This window comes from Nicotiana sylvestris, chromosome 12, assembly GCF_000393655.2.
Source record: "Nicotiana sylvestris chromosome 12, ASM39365v2, whole genome shotgun sequence".
NCBI classification, from domain to species: domain Eukaryota; kingdom Viridiplantae; phylum Streptophyta; class Magnoliopsida; order Solanales; family Solanaceae; genus Nicotiana; species Nicotiana sylvestris.
The window spans coordinates 146,593,285-146,616,238 of NC_091068.1; the positions used below are offsets into that span (position 1 = coordinate 146,593,285).

At 41.6% G+C, this 22,954-nt stretch overlaps 1 protein-coding gene across 1 annotated transcript; it reads right to left on the bottom strand.

Annotated features, from left to right (window-relative positions):
• Positions 1-289: 289 nt before the first annotated feature.
• Positions 290-22,725, bottom strand: LOC138883902 (uncharacterized). The gene is made up of 3 exons (XM_070164620.1): positions 21,981-22,725; positions 424-544; positions 290-293 (listed from the first exon to the last, which is right to left on the bottom strand). Exons 1-3 carry the CDS (start codon positions 22,723-22,725, stop codon positions 290-292), a joined length of 870 nt encoding a protein of 289 aa, XP_070020721.1.
• Between the last annotated feature and the right edge of the window lie 229 nt (positions 22,726-22,954).

Below are 22,954 nucleotides of genomic sequence, written 5' to 3' on the forward strand. Positions count from 1 at the left end.
AGTACGTCGTTCTACTTGGAACAACTTGAACAAAATAACCACAACACTCTTTATGGGCCAATTTTAACATGCCATGATGTAGCAAATAAACAGTCCTATTTTAGTACAAAACACATGACGACCATTACTAAAGGTTTATTGCAACGTGAATCGCTTTCAAATGACTTCACGAAACAAATTACCAAAATTGAAATTAATCTAACTATCCTATTAACTTAACATAAAACTAAATACAACCACTGCTCGAGATCACAGGCTTATATACATTCAAGACATATCGAGTGATAATCTAGCTAATAAAGAAACAGTTTCAGTTTATTTATACAGTCATGTCAAATAGAACTAACAACTGCATTTCCATTTCATCTCAACTTCAACTTCAAATTCGAGCTTACATCAACACAAGTTTTTTAGAATGTGTACCTGGAAATGTAATACAATGGAGAAGAAGAAGGAATGATCAACACAACAGATAGCACAGCACAACAGCAACAGTAACATATATCCAACAGCAACTCAGGAAAACCAGTTAAAAATTCCCCAGCTATACCAAACAGCAACACAAACAAACCAACACAGCAATAACAACACCCAAAATAAACCTAACTTGAAACCAACTTCAAACCAAAAGAGTAGCAGAAAGCAGTCCAAGAGTCAACTTTAACTAGACAGCACACTAGTTTCAACTTCAGGAAGGAAACCAAACAGCTACAACAGACCCAGCTTACTCAAAATCAAATCAGCAACAACTCTGGACCCCAATGGCACAGTAACAAACTCCATGAATGCCTAACCCTTTTTCCTTTTAAACTGATTCTCCCGAGCTAAAGAAGAAACAAGAACTAACTTTACAACTATCCTAGACTGATTTTAGGACCCTTTTCCATTGATTTTCAAACGTGTGACTTCTTGAAAGAGTGGTGTTTTCAAAAGCCAACCATTTTTAAACTCTCAAATAGTGATTTTTTTTTCGGATTCAAAAGCCCCTCCTCTAATTCTGTCCAGACCCCTATTTATATCCAACACTTGACCTTGCCCCCCTCAAAAGCACTCAGGCAGAATTTTTTTAAACTAATTCTGCCCATGATCTCTTTTTCAATTCCACTAGAATATGTTTTGTTCCCCACTAAACTTCTTTTTATTTATTAATCCCATGCGGGTATGGGCAGCCTATTTTTCTATTCAAATCCCTTAAACCTTGTGAAATGGTGCCCATGATCCCTTACACAGTCATCAACCCCCCACTACTGTTTTAAACTATTTTATTAGTTTAATGGTACTTTAATGTTACTGACAGAACACTAAGTCATTTTCAGGTTTCAAGCCCAAATTACCCCCTGGGAATATGAACTACTGTCCTGTCCTAAACCTCCTAATCTGATTTCTAAGTTATAAACCTAATAACTGATTTCTAACTGATCACTAAAGTACTACAACTATAACCAATTCACAACTAAATTCAAACAATGACTCAATCAAAATTTAAGCAGTATGAATCAAATTATTATCAGGTTATTCTAACATTCAAGACTGTAAAACTAATCGACGACACTTATCGAATCAACTACACGAACACATACAATCAATAGCAAATAATCAGAATCGAACATGCACAGAGGTGATTCGAGTCATATTGATAGAAACATGGATTTATAATGAAACTTAACTAGTTAACGGAGCTCATTCGAATCGATTATATTGTTTATTATATACTCGACCATGACCAGAAAAGGTTCGACCAAATAAAAGGTCTTTGAAGAAGGACAGAATCAATCGACAAAAAATTGAAAAATCAATAAAACTACACTAAACAAATAAACAGATATAAACAAACACAAAATGGAACAAACAGGAAAGGAAAAATACCTCAAGAACTTGGAAACTAGACGACCTTGATTCGAACTCAGACTCGAACTCTTTGAGGTCGAACGGACCTTAATCGAGTGTTCTCAACTGAGAACACTTCGACTAAGGTCGGTTAGACCCTAAATCATCCTTTAATTTGGACAGATTTCAACCTTTGGTTTTCTAGGGTTCTTGGTTCCATTTGGGGTTCGAATGGTTCTGGTCTGATTCGAACCAGGCCAAAGGTATTTTGGGCACGAGGGAGGTCAGGGGGTACCGTGGTGTGAGTTTGGGACTGGTTGGGGTAGGTTTAGGTTCTGCTCGAATCTTTGATTGAAGATTTGAGAAGCTGGAGGTTGATTCGAGGCAAACGGTTAACAGATCCGTAACAAGGGTTGTCAGATGGCTTAGGGGCGTTAATTTGGTGACCGGCGGCGTTGTTGCCGCCGGGTTTCACGCGGAGGTGTAGCAATGGCGGTTAGGGTTTGGGTCTGGTCCGTCTCTAAGCTTTAGAGAGACGATGGAGTGAGGGGGGTTTGGTTTGGGGCGTGGGGTAAGGGATTAGGGTTATATACGGGAGAGGGCGTTTGATCTTGGCCGTTGGATCAATCATGATCAATGGCCTGGATCATTTTACTAATAGGGAATGACATCGTTTGGCCTGCTACGAGACTGGGTCGGCCCGGGTTATGGGGGAAGCCTGGGATCATTAGATCAAAAGGGATGGATGGTTCAGATTTTGTGCATCAAAACGACGTCGTTTGGGTGGTCTTGGAGACAGACCAAATTGGACCGGGTGAGGGGTGTTGAATTGGGCCTGGTTTTTGGTTGTTTTGGACGGCCCAGTTCCGATTTTGTAGGTATTTCCACTTGTTTTTGTTTTCTTTTCTTTTAATTTCTAATTAGCAAAAAATTCTACAATAAATTGTAAAACCAAAATTAACCTACCAAAATATTAATTAACACTTAACTACAATTAACACACAAAATTTAACACCAATTAGAAACAAAAATCACACAATTGTACACTAATTGACAAAAATAGAACAAATACATATTTTTGTGATTTTCTTTCTTTTAAAACCAAACTATGGTTTAACTAATTCCAAAATGCATAATTAAATCCTAAATGTGCATGCAACATGTATTTTTGTATTTTTTTAATTAATTAAACAAAATAAACACTCACAGACAAAATAATTACGAAAATATCACGCGAAATTCTTAAACTTGTACCCAAATGACATTTGTTTTATTTTTCGATTTCTTTTGGAGTAGTTTTCGTGAAGCAAAAATCACATGCTCACAGGTGCCCCTCTTTGTCCGAAAACACAAAGAGTTTTCGTGCGAAGATAAAGTGAGCGGATACGAGCGATTTTTGCCCGTTGGAATACTCCGTGTGAAGCATTTTTGAAAAGATTTAACCGAACCTTTGCTTCATAGGTTTCCTACATATCCCTGGCTAAAAGGGAATCAAGTTAATGTAGTTCGGGAAGTTTTGGTAGCTGGGAGTACCATGGGACTGCAATTTTGCTGTTACTACTGCTTTCCGACCTCCTTATTACACCGTGCTAAAAAGAAAACAAGAAGCTAGACTAACTTGGGGATTACAACATCTTATCTATATTCAAACTTGCTCTTGTAGTCTTCCTTCTGATTTCTGTAGCGGAATTTATGCTGGGGATATTTTGTTGTAACCCTCCGCTTTACTGACTTCTAACTTGAAATTGATTGTAGTCCTCTGTTCTACATGCGGGCTCCTGACTTCGAACTTGAAATTTAGTATAGTCTTTTGTTCTACAGGCGGGCTCCTGACTTCGAACTTAAAATTTATTGTAGTCCTCTGTTCTACAGGCGGGCTCCTGACTTCGAACTTGAAATTTATTCCTCTGTTATACAGGCGGGCTCCTGACTTGTTTTGAAATGTACTCCTCTGTTCTACAGGCGGGCTCCTGACCTCAACAATTTCTTGAAAACATAACACCTCCGTTCTCCAGGCGGGCTCCTGACTTCAACAACTTCCTAAAAATATAACACCTCTATTCTACAGGCGGCCTCCTGACTTTAACAACTTCTTAAAAATATAACACCTCCATTCTCCGGGCGGGCTCCTGACTTCAACAACTTCCTAAAAATATAACACCTCTATTCTCCAGGCGGGCTCCTAACTTCAACAATTCCTTAAAATGTAACACCTCCGTTCTCCAGGCGGGCTCCTGACTTCAACTACTTCTTAAAAATATAATACCTCCATTCTCCAGGCGGGCTCCTGACTTCAACTACTTCTTAAAAATATAATACCTCCATTCTCCAGGCGGGCTCCTGACTTCAACTATTTCTTAAAATATAATACCTCCATTCTCCAGGCGGGCTCCTGACTTCAACTACGACTTGAAAATATAATACCTCCATTCTTCAGGCGGGCTCCTGACTTTAATTACTTCTTAAAACATAATACCTCCATTCTCCAGGTGGGATCCTGACTTCAACTATAAACATATAACACCTCCATTCTCCAGGCGGGCTCCTGACTTTGACTACAACTCAAAAATATAACACCTCCATTCTCCAGGCGGTTTCCTGACTTCGACAACAACTTAAAGATATAACACCTCCATTCTCCAAGCGGGCTCCTGACTTAAATTACTTCTTAAAACATAATACCTCCATTCTCCAGGCGGGCTCCTGACTTCGACTACAACTCAAAAATATGACACCTCCATTTTTTAGGTCGGCTCCTGACTTCGACTATTTCTTAAAAACATAACACTTCCATTCTCCAGGCGGGCTCCTGACTTCAACAACTTCTTAAAAAATGCATTTTATTGCTGTTGCTCCTTCCTGCCTCCTGGACCATTTTCCTTGTAGCTCGAAATTATCTTCTTCCAGAATTGGTTCCCTCAAAACTGGTGTTTCATTCCTCTGAAAATCGCTGGGGATAACACCAGTGTTTTGTTCAAAAATATGTTATTTTCCTCTTTCAAAAACTACTTCCCTTAAAGTTGGTACTTTTCTTCCACTGGAACTACTTCCCTTAAGACTTGTGTAATCTTCCTTCTGAAATTGCTTCCTTTAAAACTTGTTTGGCCTTCTTCCGAAAACTGCTGGGGATACCATCTTTCCCCAAACTTGTGTTATCTTGCTTCTTCCCTAAGTGGGTACCAGACTTCCAGAAAATTTTCAAAATGAAAGAAAATTTTCTGCCTCAGTTTGACAATCTTTCTTGTATCATGATATCTTTTCATCATCTATAACATTTCCTGTCCCTGCCTCAAATCAAAGACACAAAATTTTGTTAGTTTAAAACGTGGTGAGTGGTCGTGCCACTCCTGCTGGGGATGGTTTTCTCTTTCTCCTTTCCCAGCTTTGTGTTCCATTACATTACCAAAGCTTGCTGGGGATGAGATTATTTGTTGGGGATGATATTCCTGCTGGCGCTCATATTCCTGCTGGGGATGGTTTTCCCCCTCTTCTTTCCCTGATCCGTGTTGTCCGACCCTCTTGGAACTTGGTCGATAATCTGCCAGGGATGCTCTTGTTTCTTGACGATTCTTTATTCACCAATTGTTGCCTCCCACTTTTATCCATACTCTCCCCGAAATCCTAGACCAATCCATCATTTGGTCTTGCAACGAACGTCTTTCTCGTTCCATTGCATTATCTTTGGCCCGTCCTATCCATATTGTGTTTTTGCACCATCTTAGCAACTGGTAATAAGCTCTGAAAATCCTTTTCAAAACAAACTGTTGGGGAGATAAAGTCTTTACAAATAAAAAAAATGATGAATTCGAGAAAATAAGAGAAGAGTAGTTTTCTGAAAAAATATTGGGGAGAAAAAAAAGAAAAGAACTTATCTGAACGGTACAACCGATCCCAATGATCACGTCATGCATTTTGGATTAACCAACCCAGTCTATTTATATCAATCAATCTTTCTGATGGCCTTACTTTGTTGGGGATATGTAAGCGCCTAATTCTTTTGTCGACTCAACATCTTTGCACTGCTTGATGCCTCGACGGATCCTTTCCGTCAATCTTATCTTGTTTGCCTCTTTTGACCCCTTGTCGCCTCATAGTGCCATTCGAGGGGTTTTCACTAATAAGACTCTCTAATTTCCCTCAACTCCCGTCTCCTTATGGTACCTGTGAAGGTTTTCACCGATAAGACTCTCGTTTTATTTTTCTCAACTTATGTCGCCTTATGGTGCCTGTGGAGGTTTTCACCAATAAGACTCTATCATTTTATTTATTTTTTCAGCTGGGGATTGGAGTGTTACCGATATGACTCTCTTTACTGGGGATTCTTTCAGCTATCAATTCATTTCCAGCTTATGATCCTCTTATCTATTGGGGATCAGAGTGTTATTCCCGACTTCCATTTGCATGACTTGGCACTTCTCGGATACTGATCGGGAGGTCTTTTTGGACATCAATATGGGTTTTTGTGTATGGCTAAAAGAAAAGGGGTATCAAAAGGTTCAAAATAATTTTGATGGGTAAAACATTACAACTCTTGGAATCAAACTTCCTTCCCAAAATTACAAACACAACTTCTGCCCCAGTTTCTTGCTTGGGGATTTTTATTTTTTGTTACACTATGACCGAGCCGTGAGGCGCCTACATATCTTTTTTGAGGAATCAGGTCAAACGTAGTTCCCAATTCCTTTGTTTTTCTTGTGACTTTTCTTTTGTCTTTATTATCATTATTTTTCTCTTCTTTTTTTCTTTTATTTTCATTACTGATTCCAAAAGAGGGGTATGGAAGAATAAATAAGGCTCAAAAAGGGAAGCAAAGGTTGAAGTGTTTGGATGGAAGAACATATTGCCTCCATCATTTCATTCTCTGATACCATGCCAAATGCAAACAAACAACAATTACAATCAAAAGAAATCATACATAATATCTCTTAACTGCGTCAGAATTTATAGCCATGTCGACGCATTTCCCTTCAATATCTGTTAAACATAAAGCGCCATTGGACAACACTCTGGTTACAATGAATGACCCTTGCCAATTCGGGGTGAACTTGCCCTTTGCCTCAGCCTGATGCGGGAGGATGCATTTCAGCACCTGCTGGCCCACTTCAAACTTTCGGGGATGCACCTTTTTGTTGTATGCTCTTGCTATTCTCTTTTGATATAACTGGCCATGACACACAGCTGCCAATCTCTTTTTATCGATCAAGTTCAACTGCTCCAAACGGGTTTTGACCCACTCGTCATCATCAATCTCAGACTCAGCGACAATCCGAAGGGATGGAATTTCAACTTCTGCCGGTATCACTGCTTCGGTTCCGTATACCAACAAATAAGGAGTTGCACCTATTTAAGTACGAACAGTAGTGCGATAACCCAACAACGCAAATGGTAATTTTTCATGCCATTGCCTCGAACCTTCTACCATTTTCCGAAGTATCTTCTTTATGTTTTTGTTGGTTGCCTCAACTGCTCCATTCGCTTTGGGACGATATGGGGTGGAATTGCGGTGCGTAATCTTGAACTACTGACATACTTCTTTCATTAAATCGCTGTTAAGATTAGCACCATTGTCTGTGATGATCACTTTTGGGATCCCAAATCTACAGATGATATGGGACTGAACAAAATCTACCACTGCCTTCTTGGTTACCGACTTGAAAGTTTTAGCTTCAACCCACTTAGTGAAATAATCGATAGTCACCAGAATGAACCTATGACCGTTGGTAGCTGCCGGCTCGATAGGTCCAATGACATCCATGCCCCAAGCAACAAATGGCGATGGTGCTGACATTGTATGCAATTCTGTCAGCGGAGAATGAATCAGATCTCCATGTATCTGACAATGATGGCATTTCCACACGAAACTGATACAATCACGCTCCATAGTGAGCCAATAGTACCCTGCTCGAAGAATCTTCTTCGCCAATACATATCCGCTCATATGTGGCCCACAAACTCCAACATGTACCTCTGTCATAACTGTCGTGGATTGACTAGCATCTATACATCTCAGCAATCCCAAATCTGGTGTTCTTTTATACAACACTCCTCCACTGAGGAAAAATCCATTTGTCAGTCGCCGAATGGCTCTCTTTTGATCTCCGGTGGCCTGCTCTGGGTATATCCCCATCCTGAGGTATTCCTTGACATCATAGAACCATGGTTCGCCATCCAGCTCTTCCTCTAACATTTTGCAATAAGCATGCTAATCACGAACCTGAATATGCAACGGGTCAACATGAATTTTGTCTGGGTGGTGCAACATTGATGCTAAGGTGGCCAAAGCATCAGGAATCTCATTATGAACTCTTGGGATGTGTCTAAACTCCACTGATTGAAATCGCTTGCTCAGATCGTGCAAACATTGTCGATATGGTATGAGCTTCAAATCCCTTGTTTCCCATTCACCCTGAATCTGATGCACTAGGAGGTCCGAATCTCCCAAGACCAAAACGTCCTGGACATCCATGTCTGCAGCTAGACGTAAACCCAAAATGCATGCCTCATACTCAGCCATGTTGTTGGTACAATAGAACCGCAGCTGAGCTGTAACAGGATAATGATGTCCTGTTTCAGAAATAAGTACAGCTCCTATTCCAACTCCCTTCGCATTTGCGGCTCCATCGAAAAAAAGCTTCCATCCTGGTTCCTTGGTCATTTCCAACTCATCTATATGCATTACTTCGTCATCAGGAAAATACGTCCTCAAGGGCTCGTATTCTTCATCAACAAGATTCTCAGCCAAGTGATCAGCCAATGCTTGGGCCTTCATGGCCGTCCTCGTCACATCGACGATGTCGAATTCTGTGAGTAATATTTTCCATTTCGCCAATCTCCCTATGGGCATAGGCTTCTGGAAAATATACTTCAGTGGATCCAAGCGTGAAATAAGATAAGTAGTATATGATGACAGATACTGCTTCAATTTCTGGGCCACCCAAGTTAGGGCGCAACATGTCTTCTCGAGTTGAGTGTACTTAACCTCATATCCTGTAAACTTCTTGCTGAGATAATAGATGGCTTTCTCCTTCCTTCCTGTAATGTTATGTTGCCCCAGTACGCAGCCAAACGAATTCTCCAGGACCGCTAGATAAAGAATTAACGGTCTTCCCAGCTCAAGTGGAACCAACACAGGTGGATTTGATAAATATCCTTTGATTTGGTCAAATGCTTCCTGACATTCTGCCGTCCATTCTACCGCAACATCTTTCTTCAGTAGCCGAAAAATGGGTTCACAAGTTGTTGTAAGTTGAGCAATAAACCTGGTGATATAATTCAACCTTCCCAACAGATTCATTACTTCTGTCTTGTTTTTCGGCGGTGGCAAATCATGGATGGATTTGATCTTTGACGGGTCCAACTCAATGCCTCGCCGAGTGACTATGAATTCCAACAACTTTCCAGATGGAACACCAAATGCATATTTGGCCGGGTTGAGCTTAATATCGTACCTTCGAAGTCTTTGGAAAAACTTCCTTAGGTCTGCTACGTGGTCTTCCTGATACTTGGATTTTATGATCACATCGTCCACGTATACCTTAATCTCTTTGTGTATCATGTCATGAAACACAGTAGTCATTGCTCTCATGTACATTTCCCCAGCATTCTTCAAACCAAATGGCATTACCCGGTAGCAATAAGTCCCCCACGGCGTAATGAAAGTCATTTTTTCCGCATCTTCTTCATCCATCAGATCTGATGATACCCAGCATAACAATCCACAAAAGACCGATCTCACGTCCGACACAATTATCGATCAAGATATTGATGTTGGGTAATGAAAAGTTATCCTTTGGGCTTGCCCTATTCAGATTGCGGTAATCGACACACACCCTGATCTTCCCATCTTTCTTCGGCACTGGCACCACATTAGCCAACCAATCAGGATATCGAGTGACCCGAATAACCTTTGCTTGCAGCTGCTTGGTTACTTTCTCTTTAATCTTCACACTCATATCTGTTTTGAACTTCCTAGATTTCTGCTTGACGGGAGGGCATACTTGGTTAATGGGCAATTTGTGAACCACTAAATCCGTGCTTAACCCCGGCATGTCTTCATACGACCATGCAAAAACGTCTTTGAACTCAATAAGTGCTTTGATTAGTTCTTCCCTGATATTCGGTGCAATGTGGATGCTTATTTTAGTTTCCCCGATATCATCTGCATCCCCTAAATTGATGGCTTCTGTGTCATTTAAGTTGGGCTTGGATTTCTCTTCAAACTGGCTTAACTCTCTGTTTATCTCTTCGAAGGCTTCGTCCTCATCGTATTCCGATTAATCATCATAATCGACCTCTTGTACAATTAGTTCGGAATCAGATTGATTTTTAGACTGGGTTGAAGATCCGTTGTGCATGTCATGTCATTGGAACCAATATAAAGAGAACTATTCAGAAAGAGAAAAGAAGAAAACAAAATTAGAACAAAATAAGAAGAAAAAAGCTTTCACTTTATTAAAATACGGGATAACAAAGTTTCACACTTTGCCGAATACAAAACAAAACTGGATTACAACCCTGGAATAATCCAAAAAGACAAGAAAGAAAAATCAGAGCCCACTACCAAGACTCCCTCCGGGTAAGAAGGGGAGTAGCCATCCAATTGTTGATATTTGCCCTAGGCCCCACAAACTCTACATCTAACCTACTAGACCCTTCTCCAGCTTCTATCATGTTGACATCGGCGAACAACCTTTCAAAGCCCTCATTTAAATCTCCATCTGGCCCAATCAGTGGTTTGAAAACTTTCGGGACCGACAACTTTCTGATACTTGCTCTGACAAATGATCTGGATAGGCGCGGGATTGGCTTGGGAAGGACCCAGACTCTTTTCTTCAACTTGCGGGCTCGTCTCACATCCGCCGCTGTAGGCTTGAACCCCAACCCAAAGGTATCCAGATTTTTGGGCAAAGAAACCGTCTGAACAATACCCTGAAGATCAACCCCTAAACCTTTGCCTGACACAAACCCGTTCTTCAACATCTCCGAGGCTACCATGACAGTTGCAGCTGCTATTTCCGGAAGTGGGATGCTTTCACCTTCGGGAACTTTGTCCACTAAAACCGCATCGAAAACCTGGTAAACTTACGGTCCCTTATCATCATCAGTCTCTATGAAGGGTACGATGGCATCATTTACGGCGCTTGCATTGTCTTCCCCATGTACTACGATCTCTTGCCTATCCCACTCGAATTTGACCATCTGATGTAATGTAGAAGGTACTGCTTTGGCGGCGTGGATCCAGGGTCGCCCCAACAGAAGATTATATGGCACTGCCACGTCTAACACTTGAAACTCCATGGTGAACTCGACTGGACCAATTGTTAATTCAAGTATGATGTCACCCACTGTGTCTGTACCACCACCATCAAACCCTCGAACATAGATGTTGTTCTTGTGAATCCTGTCACCATCGACCTTCAGTTTGTTCAATGTGGACAAAGGACAGATATTGTCACTGGACCCATTATCAATCAGTACTCGAGTGACTACTAAGTCTTCACACTTCACAGTCAAATAAAGGGCTCTATTATGTTTTATACCCTCCACGGGCAACTCATCGTCTGAAAATGTGACCCTGTTGACCTCGAAAATCTTGTTTGCTATTTTCTCCAGATGGTTCACAGAGATCTTATCCGGAACATGGGCTTCATTCAGAATTTTCATCAATACCCATCGGTGCTCGTCTGAATGGATCAACAATGATAACAATGAAATCTGTGCCGGGGTCTTCCTCAATTACTCCACAATGGAGTAATCTTGCGCCTTCATTTTCTTTAAAAATTCTTCCGCCTCTTCCTCGGTAACTGGATTCTTTGTCGCTACTGGATTGGCCCTTCTTAACTCTGCGGGAGAAAAACACCTTCCCGAAGGAGTTAACCCCTGTGCCTCACATATTTCCTCCACAACTTCCTTTCCCTTATACATTACCATTACTTGACTGTAGCTCCATAGCACAACTTTCTCGCTAATTATTGGCAATTGCATTACTGGCCTGATAACAACTGGTCCTGTACATGCCCCTTTCACGGCTACTGGCTTGCTTGATATCCCTTGCACCGTTACTTTGACCGGCTCTGGATTCTTGGCAACATCAGACGAACTCTTCCCCATCACCACCACTGGCTTGCCTTCTACCCTTTCCGACTGAACTACCGCTTTTCCACTGATCACCTTTTCTTTCGGACTGGCACGGATCATCATTACCGTTTGTGAGAGCTTTTTGAGCTTCCCTCCTTCGTGCACTAGTTCGATCATGTGGGCTCCATGGTGTGCCGGCAACGGGTTCTGATTGATATTAGGTGCCTCTGGCTCCTGGACCTCGATCCTATTTGTGTCAATAAGATCTTGTACAGCAGTCTTCAACTTCCAACACTTCTCAGTATCATGCCCGGGAGCCTCCGAACAATATTCACAGCTTACTGAGTGGTCCAGATTTTTGGGAAGGGGATTTGGCAATTTGGGCTCCACAGGACTCAATAGGCCTAACTGCCTCAATTTGTAGAACAGAGTAGTATAGGTTTCTCCCAGCGGAGTGAATGTTCTCTGCCTCTACACCCTTTCATTCCTGAAAGTCTGATTCCCACGGAAACCTGGTCCCGAAGGATTCCTGTAGGCCCTTGCTGGTGGATATATGTTTTGTGAAGGTGGATATGTGTTTTGTGGAGGTGGATATGTATTCTGGGGAGCCAGCGCACGCCATTGCGGGCTAGCCGGAGGCTGGGTGTAAGTTTGGGTGTGATGGACAAAGAAATGTGGCTCTTGTGGTGGGTAGTGTCACACATCCTTTTAGCGCGCCTGCCCCGAAAGGTAAGATACGCGAGGGAGTTTTTCCAATTTAAGTGACAATATTCGAAATGGGATTATTTATTTAATTCAGAGTCGCCACTTGGGAAAGGTTTGGCTTTTGGTGTCCCAAGTCACCGGTTTATTTTGAATCCCAAATCGAGGAAATTTTCGACTTTTCCAAATGAAGTCTGCGAACCAGAAATTCTAAGTAAGGAATTCTGTTGACCCGAGGGAAGGTGTTAGGCACCCTTGAATCCCGTGGTTCTAGAACGGTCGCTTAAATTGTTATAATGACTAAATATCTGATTTAAATACATGTTACGACTTACGTGCTTTTATTAAGTTTAAACCGCTTTTATTATTATCATTTATTTTTATAGAATTGCAACGTCGTGAAAATGCATCTCAAACCACGTCGCAATCAATGCACCCGTAGTTGTTAACACATCTTGACTCCGTTGAGATTTGGATTTGGGTCACATCAATGTGCACCCGAATTTTAAGAATGCAAGCCTAACGCGTTATTATCTTTGGGGAAGGAGTGAACTTTTCTAGACAGTCATCCCAAAACTTTTGCGTTTATTATGATCAATTGTTGAGGGCCCCGCGATGTGTATCTTTATTTGACGAGGCTCGTCTCATTACTTTTAAAAGGATATCCTAAAGTGACTACATTTCTATTACATTTGTCTCTAAAAAATAAAAGAAAGAAGATACCAAACTTACTGGTTTAAGCAACTACGTACTAAATCCTTACTATGTTTGCCGAATCCGAATTTTGTTTGATTACCTGATTGGTTGTTTATGAGGTGAGAGTTACCTCATGCCTTGTCTTCAAAGTGTGAATACGCTTGTTAATTTGCTAAGGGAGATTGCAAGCAAACTAATAACATATACTAAACTTACATTAAACGACCTTCAAGTTTGAATTTTTTTTAAAAAAAAACTAGCTTATTTGGGCTTGATAAATGAAATCGGCTGTTTATTAGGAAATCTTCTACTAATTGAACTTAAAAATGCCTATTAATTTTCCTCAAAAGTCATCGCATTATTTCGAAACAGTGAATCTATATCGAAACCCATATCGAACCTATATCGGAACAAGTAATCTAACAAGAGGGTTGGCATACATGGCCAACCTGTTAACGTAACCACATGAGATTTTGTTTGGGATACATTTATCCTGAAGTCAAACGGAACCAAATACAACAGATTTGACAGTTCAGAGGTCTAGACAAAATACATACAGATGCTTGCCATGATTCTATGTTATAATGTCATAACTAAATCAAAACCCAATGGTCATATACATTAAAATACGTCTGATCTAACAAACAATGCTATCTAATAGTTCATCTTAATCAGAATGCATGTTAATTCATACAGGGCAATTGCAGTTGGAATGAACTTAAACAAATGCAGGCCAACTACCATTCAACCTATGGCCATGTTTTGAACATAAGTATTGTGAAGTAAACAACATTCATTTCTTTTATTTCTACTTCAAAGCTTCAAACAACAGACATGGTTTCAGAAGTGTATACCTGGGAGTGTTTACAATCAAAGAAGAAGAGAAGTCAGTAGAGCAGTAGGAGCAATACCAAACAGCAACAGTAACAACAGGTAACAAATAAGAACAAGTCCCAGTGCAAGATACAACTATGGCCGATGGAAGAATGGCTAAGTGACAGCAGCAAACAAAGCAGTAGAAATAGAAACCCAAGATAGACCAACTTCAGGAAATTAACCAACGCAACCCACAACCAGTAAACTCAGTTTAAACTTGGAAGAATCAGCATTGATTGAACAAGTTGAAGAACAAATGAAATCCAAACAACAATGTGAAGAAATAGTCTCTGATTTTTCTATATCTTTTCTCTCTTGTATCTGTGTCTATATCTGCCTATCCTGTGGTCTCTCTCTATATCCCCCTCTCTTTAAAATTCAGTCTCCAAATATGTCTGTGTTTTTCTTTTCTTTTCAAATTCAGTTCCTCCCCAAAAATCAGTCTGAGTCACTTGACTAATAGAACTTCTGCCTGTTTTTATAGCCTAACATCAGCTTCCACAGCTTGTTAAACAACTCAGAACCTTTTCCTTTTCAGCTGTTTTTTTTTTCACTCAAACATTTAAAATTAGGAACCCCCCCATGATATTCCTGACAGCCCTTTTAATTGGCTTATTAAACTAAAATCAGACATGGGCAGCAAGAATATAATCTGACAGCATATGCTGTCAAACTATTTTAATCTTAACAAAAGCCTTTATGCACATGTTGTGCACAAGTGCACATGCCCCCCAATTCAGACTGCAGTTACAGACCAGACCCTTAAATTTCTGATTCAAATACAACAACTATAATTAGTTAAACTTAATTCCTAATTTGATTTAAGTAGGACTTCAGCAGAAAAACCAATCAAATTATTATCATTCAAAGCTTTGAACTTATTGACGATGTGTATCGACTCGACTATACTAATGGTAACATATACAGTCGAAGCTGATGATCAGAAATCTAACAGTATCAAACATGCGATTCAAATTGCACTGTCAAAACAAAATGACCTTGGGAACTAAATAATCGACCAATTTCAAATTCAACTGACTATACAGTTTACACACACACACATTATCAGTGAATGAAGAAGGACTTGACCAAAATGCAAAGGCCCGGGCAAGGTGGACAGGACACGGTCGACTAATTAACTCAGAAATAAAAATCAACTAACATTTTGGGGCAATAAGCAAACATTTAATTACAACAAAACTCATGAACTGATAGAAAAGAAAACAAAAATACCTGAAATCTTGAAAAATCAGCAAACCCTAGCTCGGATTTGAATTGATCTTTCTTAGGGTTGAACGGACTTTAATCGAAGTGTTCTCAAATGAGAAACACTTAGATTAAGGTCCATTAGACCCTAATCACTTGGCTCAAGCAGACACAAATCAGTTATGAGGAACCCTAGGGCTCCTAAAAGCAGATCTGGGATTTATGTTTCCCTGGTTAGATTCGGACCAAACCAAGCATGGTTTGGTCACGAGGGAGGTCCGGGGACTGTTTGGTGTGAAGCTGGGGTAAATCGGTGTAAGTCGAGGTTCGACTCAAATCTTCAAATGAAGATTTGAGAAGGTGGGAGGGGATTCGAGCTAAGTGGTTGATGGATTTGGGTTCAGGATGGTGAGGTGCGTCTATGGTGTTAAGGTGGGGGTCACTGGCGTCCATGCCGCCGGGATTAATGGTGAGGGAAAAGGGGGCGGCTAGGGTTCTGAAGGGTTTAGGTCTGTTGGAGGGGATGACCTAAAAGCAGGGGTGTTCGGATAGGGGGTGGGGTATGAGAGGGAAGCTTATATATGGGATGGATGGCTTGATCTCGGCCGTTAGATCAAACGCGATCAACGGCCTGGATCTGAAGGTCTAACTGAAACGATGTCGTTTAGCTTACTAAGGGTCACGGTTGGTTCGGGTAGAACGGGTCGGATCTGTTCGTGGGTACGAGGTATGTGATCTTGGCCATTGATCATTCTGAGATCAACGACCCAGATCAAGCACGACCCAAACGACGTCGTTTGGGAAACTCCTAGGGCCGAAATGGACTGGACTGGATAATTTAGTTTGGGCTTGTCTTATTGGACTGACCCAATTCGAAATCCCTTTTCCTCTTTAATCCCTTAATTAAATTAAACAACACTAATAAAAACATTAAACAAACAATTAATCACACAAAAAAAAAAATAACATCACTTTATATTTTACACACGACACATATATTTTGTTTTTGATAAAAAATACAAAAGGGGAAGATCACAAATAAATACCGAAAATGCCACGTAAAATCCGAAAACTTGTGCAGCGAGACCAAACTACTATTATTTTGTTTCTTTTGGAGTGATTGTCGCGAAAACAAAAATCACGTGCTCACAGCTGCCCCTCTTTGTTCGGAAACACGAAGAGTTTTCGTGCAAAGATAAAGTGAGCGGATATGAGCGATTTTTGCCTATTGGACTACTCCGTGTTTAGCACATTTTTTTTGAAAAATCTGACCGAATCTTTGCTTCAAAGATTTCCTACATATCCCGGGCTAAACAGGAATCAGGTCAATGTAGTTCGGGAAATTCTTGCAGCTGGGATTACCATGGGATTGTAATGCTTGCTGTTACTGCTGTTGTTGTTGTCACCGTTGCTTTACTGACCGCCTTATTACAACCAAAGAAAAATTAAAACTGAACTAAATACTTATATGCATGTCAACTGCTAGTTACAAGATTCCTATCTATGATTCTTTTGCGACTTGATCTTGGGTCTTAGCTGATTTTGCTTGGAGACTTCGATCCGAATCTTGATGCTTGCGAGTTGTAGGTGCTTGTTTAATCTCTGGGATACTGAGTGAGACGTGATTGGCAGAGTTCGGGACTTTGATCAAGTCCTGGCGCGATCCGCCTTCCATTTTCTCCGGTATCTCGAGACATCTTCTTTTTGTCTTTTTCTTCTCTGATTCTGAGTTGAGACTCATCTCGTGGGTCATTTCGATCCAGGTGGCTCGAGGTTAGACCTGCGGGGAAAAACAAACGAACGAAATTTTCTGCCCCAGTTTCACTAGGAAAAATTTCGTGAGTTATTTGCCAGGAAGTTCATAGAATTGATGAAGGAATTTGGAAAATTTTAGTTTCCAAAATGCCAATTTCGGGATTGGATCCACGGTACGACCACAAGATATGAGTGCTCAGTTTAGGGTTGGAGCCCTAAGGCCGGCGGGATGGAAATAGTTCAGTTTAGGGTTGGAGCCCTAATGCCGACTAGCTGGGGAGAAGTTCAGTTTAGAGTTGAAACTCTAATGCTGACCAACTGGGGAAAAGTTCAGTTTAGGGTTGGGGCCCTAATGCTGACTGAAAGAAAAGAGTTCAGTTTAGGGTTTAAAACCCTAATGCTGACTGAATGGAAAAAGTTTAGTTTAGGGTTTAAAAACCCTAATGCTGACTGAATGGAAAAAATTCAGTTTAGGGTTTAAAACCCTAATGCTGACTAAAGGAAAAAATTCAGTTTAGGTTTTAAAACCCTAATGCTGACTGAATGGAAAAAGTTCAGTTTAGGGTTTAAAACCCTAATGCTGACTGAATGGGAAAGTTCTCGGGTTATGCCGGGGGAATCATCGGGTCATGCCGGAAAGATTCGTCGGGTTATGCCGAAGGGTTCATCGGGTTATGCCGGAAGATTCATCGGATCATGCCGGAAAATTCATCGGAATATGCCGGGAAGATTTATCAGGTTATGCCGAAAGATTCATCGGGTTATGCCGGAAGGATTCATCGGGTTATGCCGGAAGATTCATCGGATCATGCCGGAAAATTCATCGTAACATGCCGGGAAGATTTATCGGGTTATGCCGAAAGATTCGTCGGGTTATGCCGGAAGGATTCATCGGGTTATGCCGGAAGATTCATCAGATCATGCCAGAAAATTCATCGAAACATGCCGGGAAGATTTATCGGGTTATGCCGAAAGATTCGTCGGGTTATGCCGGAAGGATTCATCGGGTTATGCCGAAAGGTTCATTGGATTATGTCGGGAATTCGTCGGAACATGCCGGGAGGTTTATCGGGTTATGCTGGGAAGATTTATCGGGTTATGCCGAAAAGATTCATCGGGTTATGCCGGAAGATTCATCGGGTTATACCGGAAGGATTCATCGGGTTATGCCGAAAGGTTCATCGGGTTATGCCGGAAGATTCATCGGGTTATGCCGGAAAATTAATCGGAACATGCCAGGAAGATTTATCGGGTTATGCCGAAGGATTCATCGGGTTATGCCGGAAAGGGGAAAGAGTCCTCGGATTATGCCGGGGAAGTCATCGGGTTATACAGGAAAAAGGAAAGAGTCCTCGGGTTATGCCGGAGATTTGGGTAGAAAAGGCTCCTTGGGTTATGCCAGGGAGATCCGTGGTTTATACTGGGATAGTCGAGGAATGAGGTCCTATGCTACCATGATTTGTTTTTCTTTTGGGATGTTCATTTTTATTGCTTGTCTTCTTTCTTTTCTTTGGTTCACCCCTTTTTTTACTTCCTTTTATTTATCAAAAATGCACGAAAGAATTATGGGGAAACTTGCCTTTAGTCGTTTTCCGCTGCAAGGCTGTTTCAATGCTTGCGCGCTTTATTTCTTTTGGGCTACACCTGCTTCTTGCACGGCTGCTTTGGGTTGCACCTGTCTCAATCCTCCTAAACAAAGAAAAAAATGTCAGTTTGAAAACGGCGGTTAGTTTGGAGGTCTTGACCGTTCCAATTGCTTTGTCTTGGCCTAATTCTTGTTGAGAAACTCTGCTATTGATTGGATTCACATGCAAAACCCTTTGGACTACTCAGACTTGCGTTTCCAGATTTTGTGATGATTTGCCTTGTAAGGCTTTGGTTTTTCCGTCCCGTTCTGCTTGGGGATTTTCGGTGGGGATTTTATTAGGGAGACTCTGTGGGGATTTGTACAAGGGGAAGCTCTGTGGGGATTTGTCTAAAGCGATCTCTGTGAGGATTTTTTTTCTTTTTTTTTTTTACAAAGAAGACTTGCTGGGGATGTGCTGGGGCGAACTCTTTGGGGAATTGTACAAGGGGAGACTCTGTGGGGATTTTTACCAAGGGAGACTATATGGGAATTTTTACAAAGGGAGACCCTGTGGGGATTTGTCGGTTTTGTGTCAGGGATTTTGATCCTGAAATCTAAACCGTAGTGGCTAATCGCATGGGACTTAACCTCTCCAACTTTATTTTGCCTTCGTAGGCTCTTCTTTTCTTTTGAACGTCTTTACTTTGGAAGCAAATCAACTACCATGGCCAGTCGGGATGGGACTGACGCGCCACTGAGGCCGTACATTTTATTTGACTCTTGCCAAACGGGGCCCTGTAAAAACCGGTCCTGCCACCTTTCTTTGTAATTGTTACGGAATTAAGAGTTAGATCACAAGGAACTCAAAGAAAGCTATGTAAAGGAAAGCATATGAGTTTAAAGAGAAGCGTCCCTTTCGGGGAGAGAAGAAGGACTTATCTGGAGTGTATGCTGGCTTCAACTGACATGACATGCCTTTTGGACTGGATGCCCGACCTTTAAGAACTTGCATTTCCTCATGAATCAAAACAGATCTATGTTTTTCAAAACCCGGGAACCTTGCCAGGACTTTCTGAGGTGGAATCATCTTTTCGGCCGACAACGCCCTTTGCGGGTTTTCGCTAGTCGACCTCTCTCATTTCTCTTCTTGCTGTCGCCTGCTAGCACTCTTTGCGAGTTTTTACTAAACAAGCTCTCTCATTTTTGATTTCTCTTCTCGCGTCGCCTCACGGTGCCCAAAGGTTTTCACCGACAAGACTCTCTCATTTTATTCTCCTCATTTTGTTGTATCAGACCCAAATAATTCCATCTTCCCATTTTGAAACGCTTTGCTGATTGATCAGAAGGACTTGGACAAAGGCTTGGGGTGAAAAGAATGTGGATTGAACTACAACTTTGGAACCTTTTGGGCGGGATCATTGCCGAATCATTATAACTTCTGCCCCAGTTTTATTTTCGGGGGAATTCCTGGATTTTTGTTTTGGTGTGACTGAACCCCAAGGAGAGGTTGACTACGTATCCTTTCGGAATCAAGTCAAACGTAGTTCGGGCAAGTCATTTTTTTTTGATTTTCTTTTGTTTTTCTGATTTGCTTTGTTTTTCACTTTCCGTATATATTTTCTTCTCTTTTTTTTTTCATTTTTTTTCAATAATATTTTCAGGTTCCAAAGAGGGTAATCAAAGGAGAGTAACCGGCTCAAATGGGTTTGCAAAAGGGTCAATCGTGTTTGGGTGGCGAGAATGAAAGCCTTCGTCATCTCAAACTGTGCAAAAATATCGCCAGAGCGATTTTGACATATCACCGCACCTGCTTTCCAAGCAAGGCTGACGTCATTTCTTTCGACGTCGCCCAGATACAAATGCTCCACTTGGTAATGTTTTTCAATGACGTATGGACCCTTCTTTGTTGGTACAATTGCTCGTGACAAACCGTAGTTATTAAGGTTAACATTCTGTACGGGTCTAAACCCATTTACTGCTCTCCAACTCTGCTTTAGTGACGGACATTTTCCAAACCATGAACCAATTTTCTTTAGTTGTTCCTACTTTTCAAATTCTTTATATCTCAAATTTGACTCATTATTTAAAATCTGACGGAGTTCTCGTGATCCGAGCATGAAGTCCGCAAACATGTCATGTTATTTAAAGCTGCATTTATCAGAATTGAAGAGAACACAAAAAGAAAACATAGAAGAAGAAAGTGAGTAATGAAACATGATTTCATTTCTTGGCATTTTGGGGAAGATAAAGAAAAAGGTTGACATTCAGGAAATTAAAAACATGAAACTAAAGAAAAACATCTGAGTCACACCCTGGGGTAACTCGTGATGCAGATAAAGTGGCAAGACAGGTTCATTAGGACTTCCGTTTGATCAAGAATGGCGTAGCCTTCTAGTTTTGAAGCTTGGTGCTTGGTCCCATGTACGATACTTCAACGGTGCTAGTGCCCTCTCCTGGCTGGACCATGTGTATTTCGCATAGCTTTTCCCTCGTTGCCTCACATATTTCCTCACTCTCCTCGAGCGGGAACACCTCATCACCTTCCTCTTCGTTGTATCTTGGCTTCTGTGGTATGCGTCCAACAAACACTGGCTCGTTCGGCCGAGGTGGTTTGATCGTCCCCCATACCATAGAGGCCTGCTTGGATACATCAATTATTCCTTTTTCATGCTCCGGAGTTGCCCTGGCTCCCTTTCTGTTTTAGCAATAGCAATGATGGCTTTAAGCGCCGGATCAATCTCCTCGTCTTCACAAATCATCCCAATTATCGGCCCGTTGTTGTGGGCGGGCAGCGGATTATTGGTCACATTTGGGATATCCTCGTCTTTCAACACAATCTTCCCTTGGTCTAAAAGATTCTCTACAGCTTGTTTCAATGTCCAGCAGTTGTTGGTGTCGTGCCCTTCTACCCCTGAATGGTATGCACATCTGACACCCTGCTGATATGATGGTGATCCCGGGTTCTGCCCGTTTGGTGGTATGGGCTGCAACAAATTCATCTGGACAAGCTTAGGGAATAGGGTGGAATAGGGTTCACCGATTGGTGTATAGTTGGGTCTCCGGGGTGGTTCCCGAGGACGGAAATTATTCTGGGAAGGTCGAGGATTGTAGTGGTTTTGGTGAGGAGGCTGATTTCTGGGATGTGGAGCTTGTCCCCGATTGGCTGGCTGCGACCGCTGGCCGTAAGGCTGGGTGCTCATGACCATGTAGGGCTGAGGAGTGTAGGTCACATTTTGGTGGGGGAAATAATGTTGCGGGGTTCTTTCCGAAGAACCAAGCCCGGGACTATGATATTCTTCTTCCTCTGATGCCGCCATGGATGTTTCCTCCTTTTTCTTCCCTCTTGCCATTCCTCCAGACCCGCTTTGGACGGCTTGGGAGGTTGCCCTTATGGCTGCCTGACCCAAAATTCTTCCCCTTTTCAAACCATTCTCTACCATCTCCCCAATTTTAATTGCTTCCGCGAAAGGCTTTCCAATGGCTGATATCATGTTTTGAAAGTAGTTAGACTCTTGAGCTTGGAGGAAAGTAGTGACCATCTCTATCTCGTCCATGGGAGGTTTTACTCTTGACGCTTGCTCGCGCCATTTGATGGCGTATTCTCTGAAACTTTCTGAGGGTTTCTTCTTTAAGTTTGACAAGGCATTTCTATCTGGTGCGATGTCAAAATTATATTGAAACTGCCTTACGAAGTCTCTGGCAAGATCATCCCATATATGCCAACGAGATATGTCTTGGTCCATATACCACTCTGAAGCGACTCCTACCAAACTTTCCCCGAAGTACGCCATCAACAATTCCTCTTTTCCGCCGGCTCCCCGCAATTGATTGCAGTATTTCTTGAGGTGAGAAATGGGGTCACCGTGCCCGTCGTACTTCTCAAACTTTGGAGTTTTAAAACCCACAGGGAGATGCACGTGAGGGAACATGCATAGATCGACATAGGAGACGCTTTTCTGTCCGCTCAAACCTTGCATATTTTTCAAATTTTGCTCAAGGCTCCTCATTCTTTTGGCCATCTCATCTCGTTCAGCAATTTTGGGGTTTTGGTCTTGCTCCAATACAGACTCATATTAAGGTTGTTGAGGGGGAGTGTTGGTGGTGAATTGAGTTGGTTCCAATGAGAAAGAGGGAGCTGGAAAGGTGAATGAGGAAGAGTCAAAATTGGGCATGTGTGTAGTGGGCTGTGCCATGATTGGACAAGGCGGTGTGGTGAAAATGCTTGTAGCGACGTCCGTTGTTGACATC

Coding starts and splice junctions, on each gene's coding strand:
- LOC138883902 (XM_070164620.1), bottom strand. CDS start 22,725: ATGGCCAAAAGAATGAGGAGCCTTGAGCAAAATTTGAAAAATATGCAA. Junction 545..21,980: donor ATATCATAGTCCCGGGCTTG/GTTCTTCGGAAA, acceptor TGTTTGGTATAG/CTGGGGAATTTTTAACTGGT.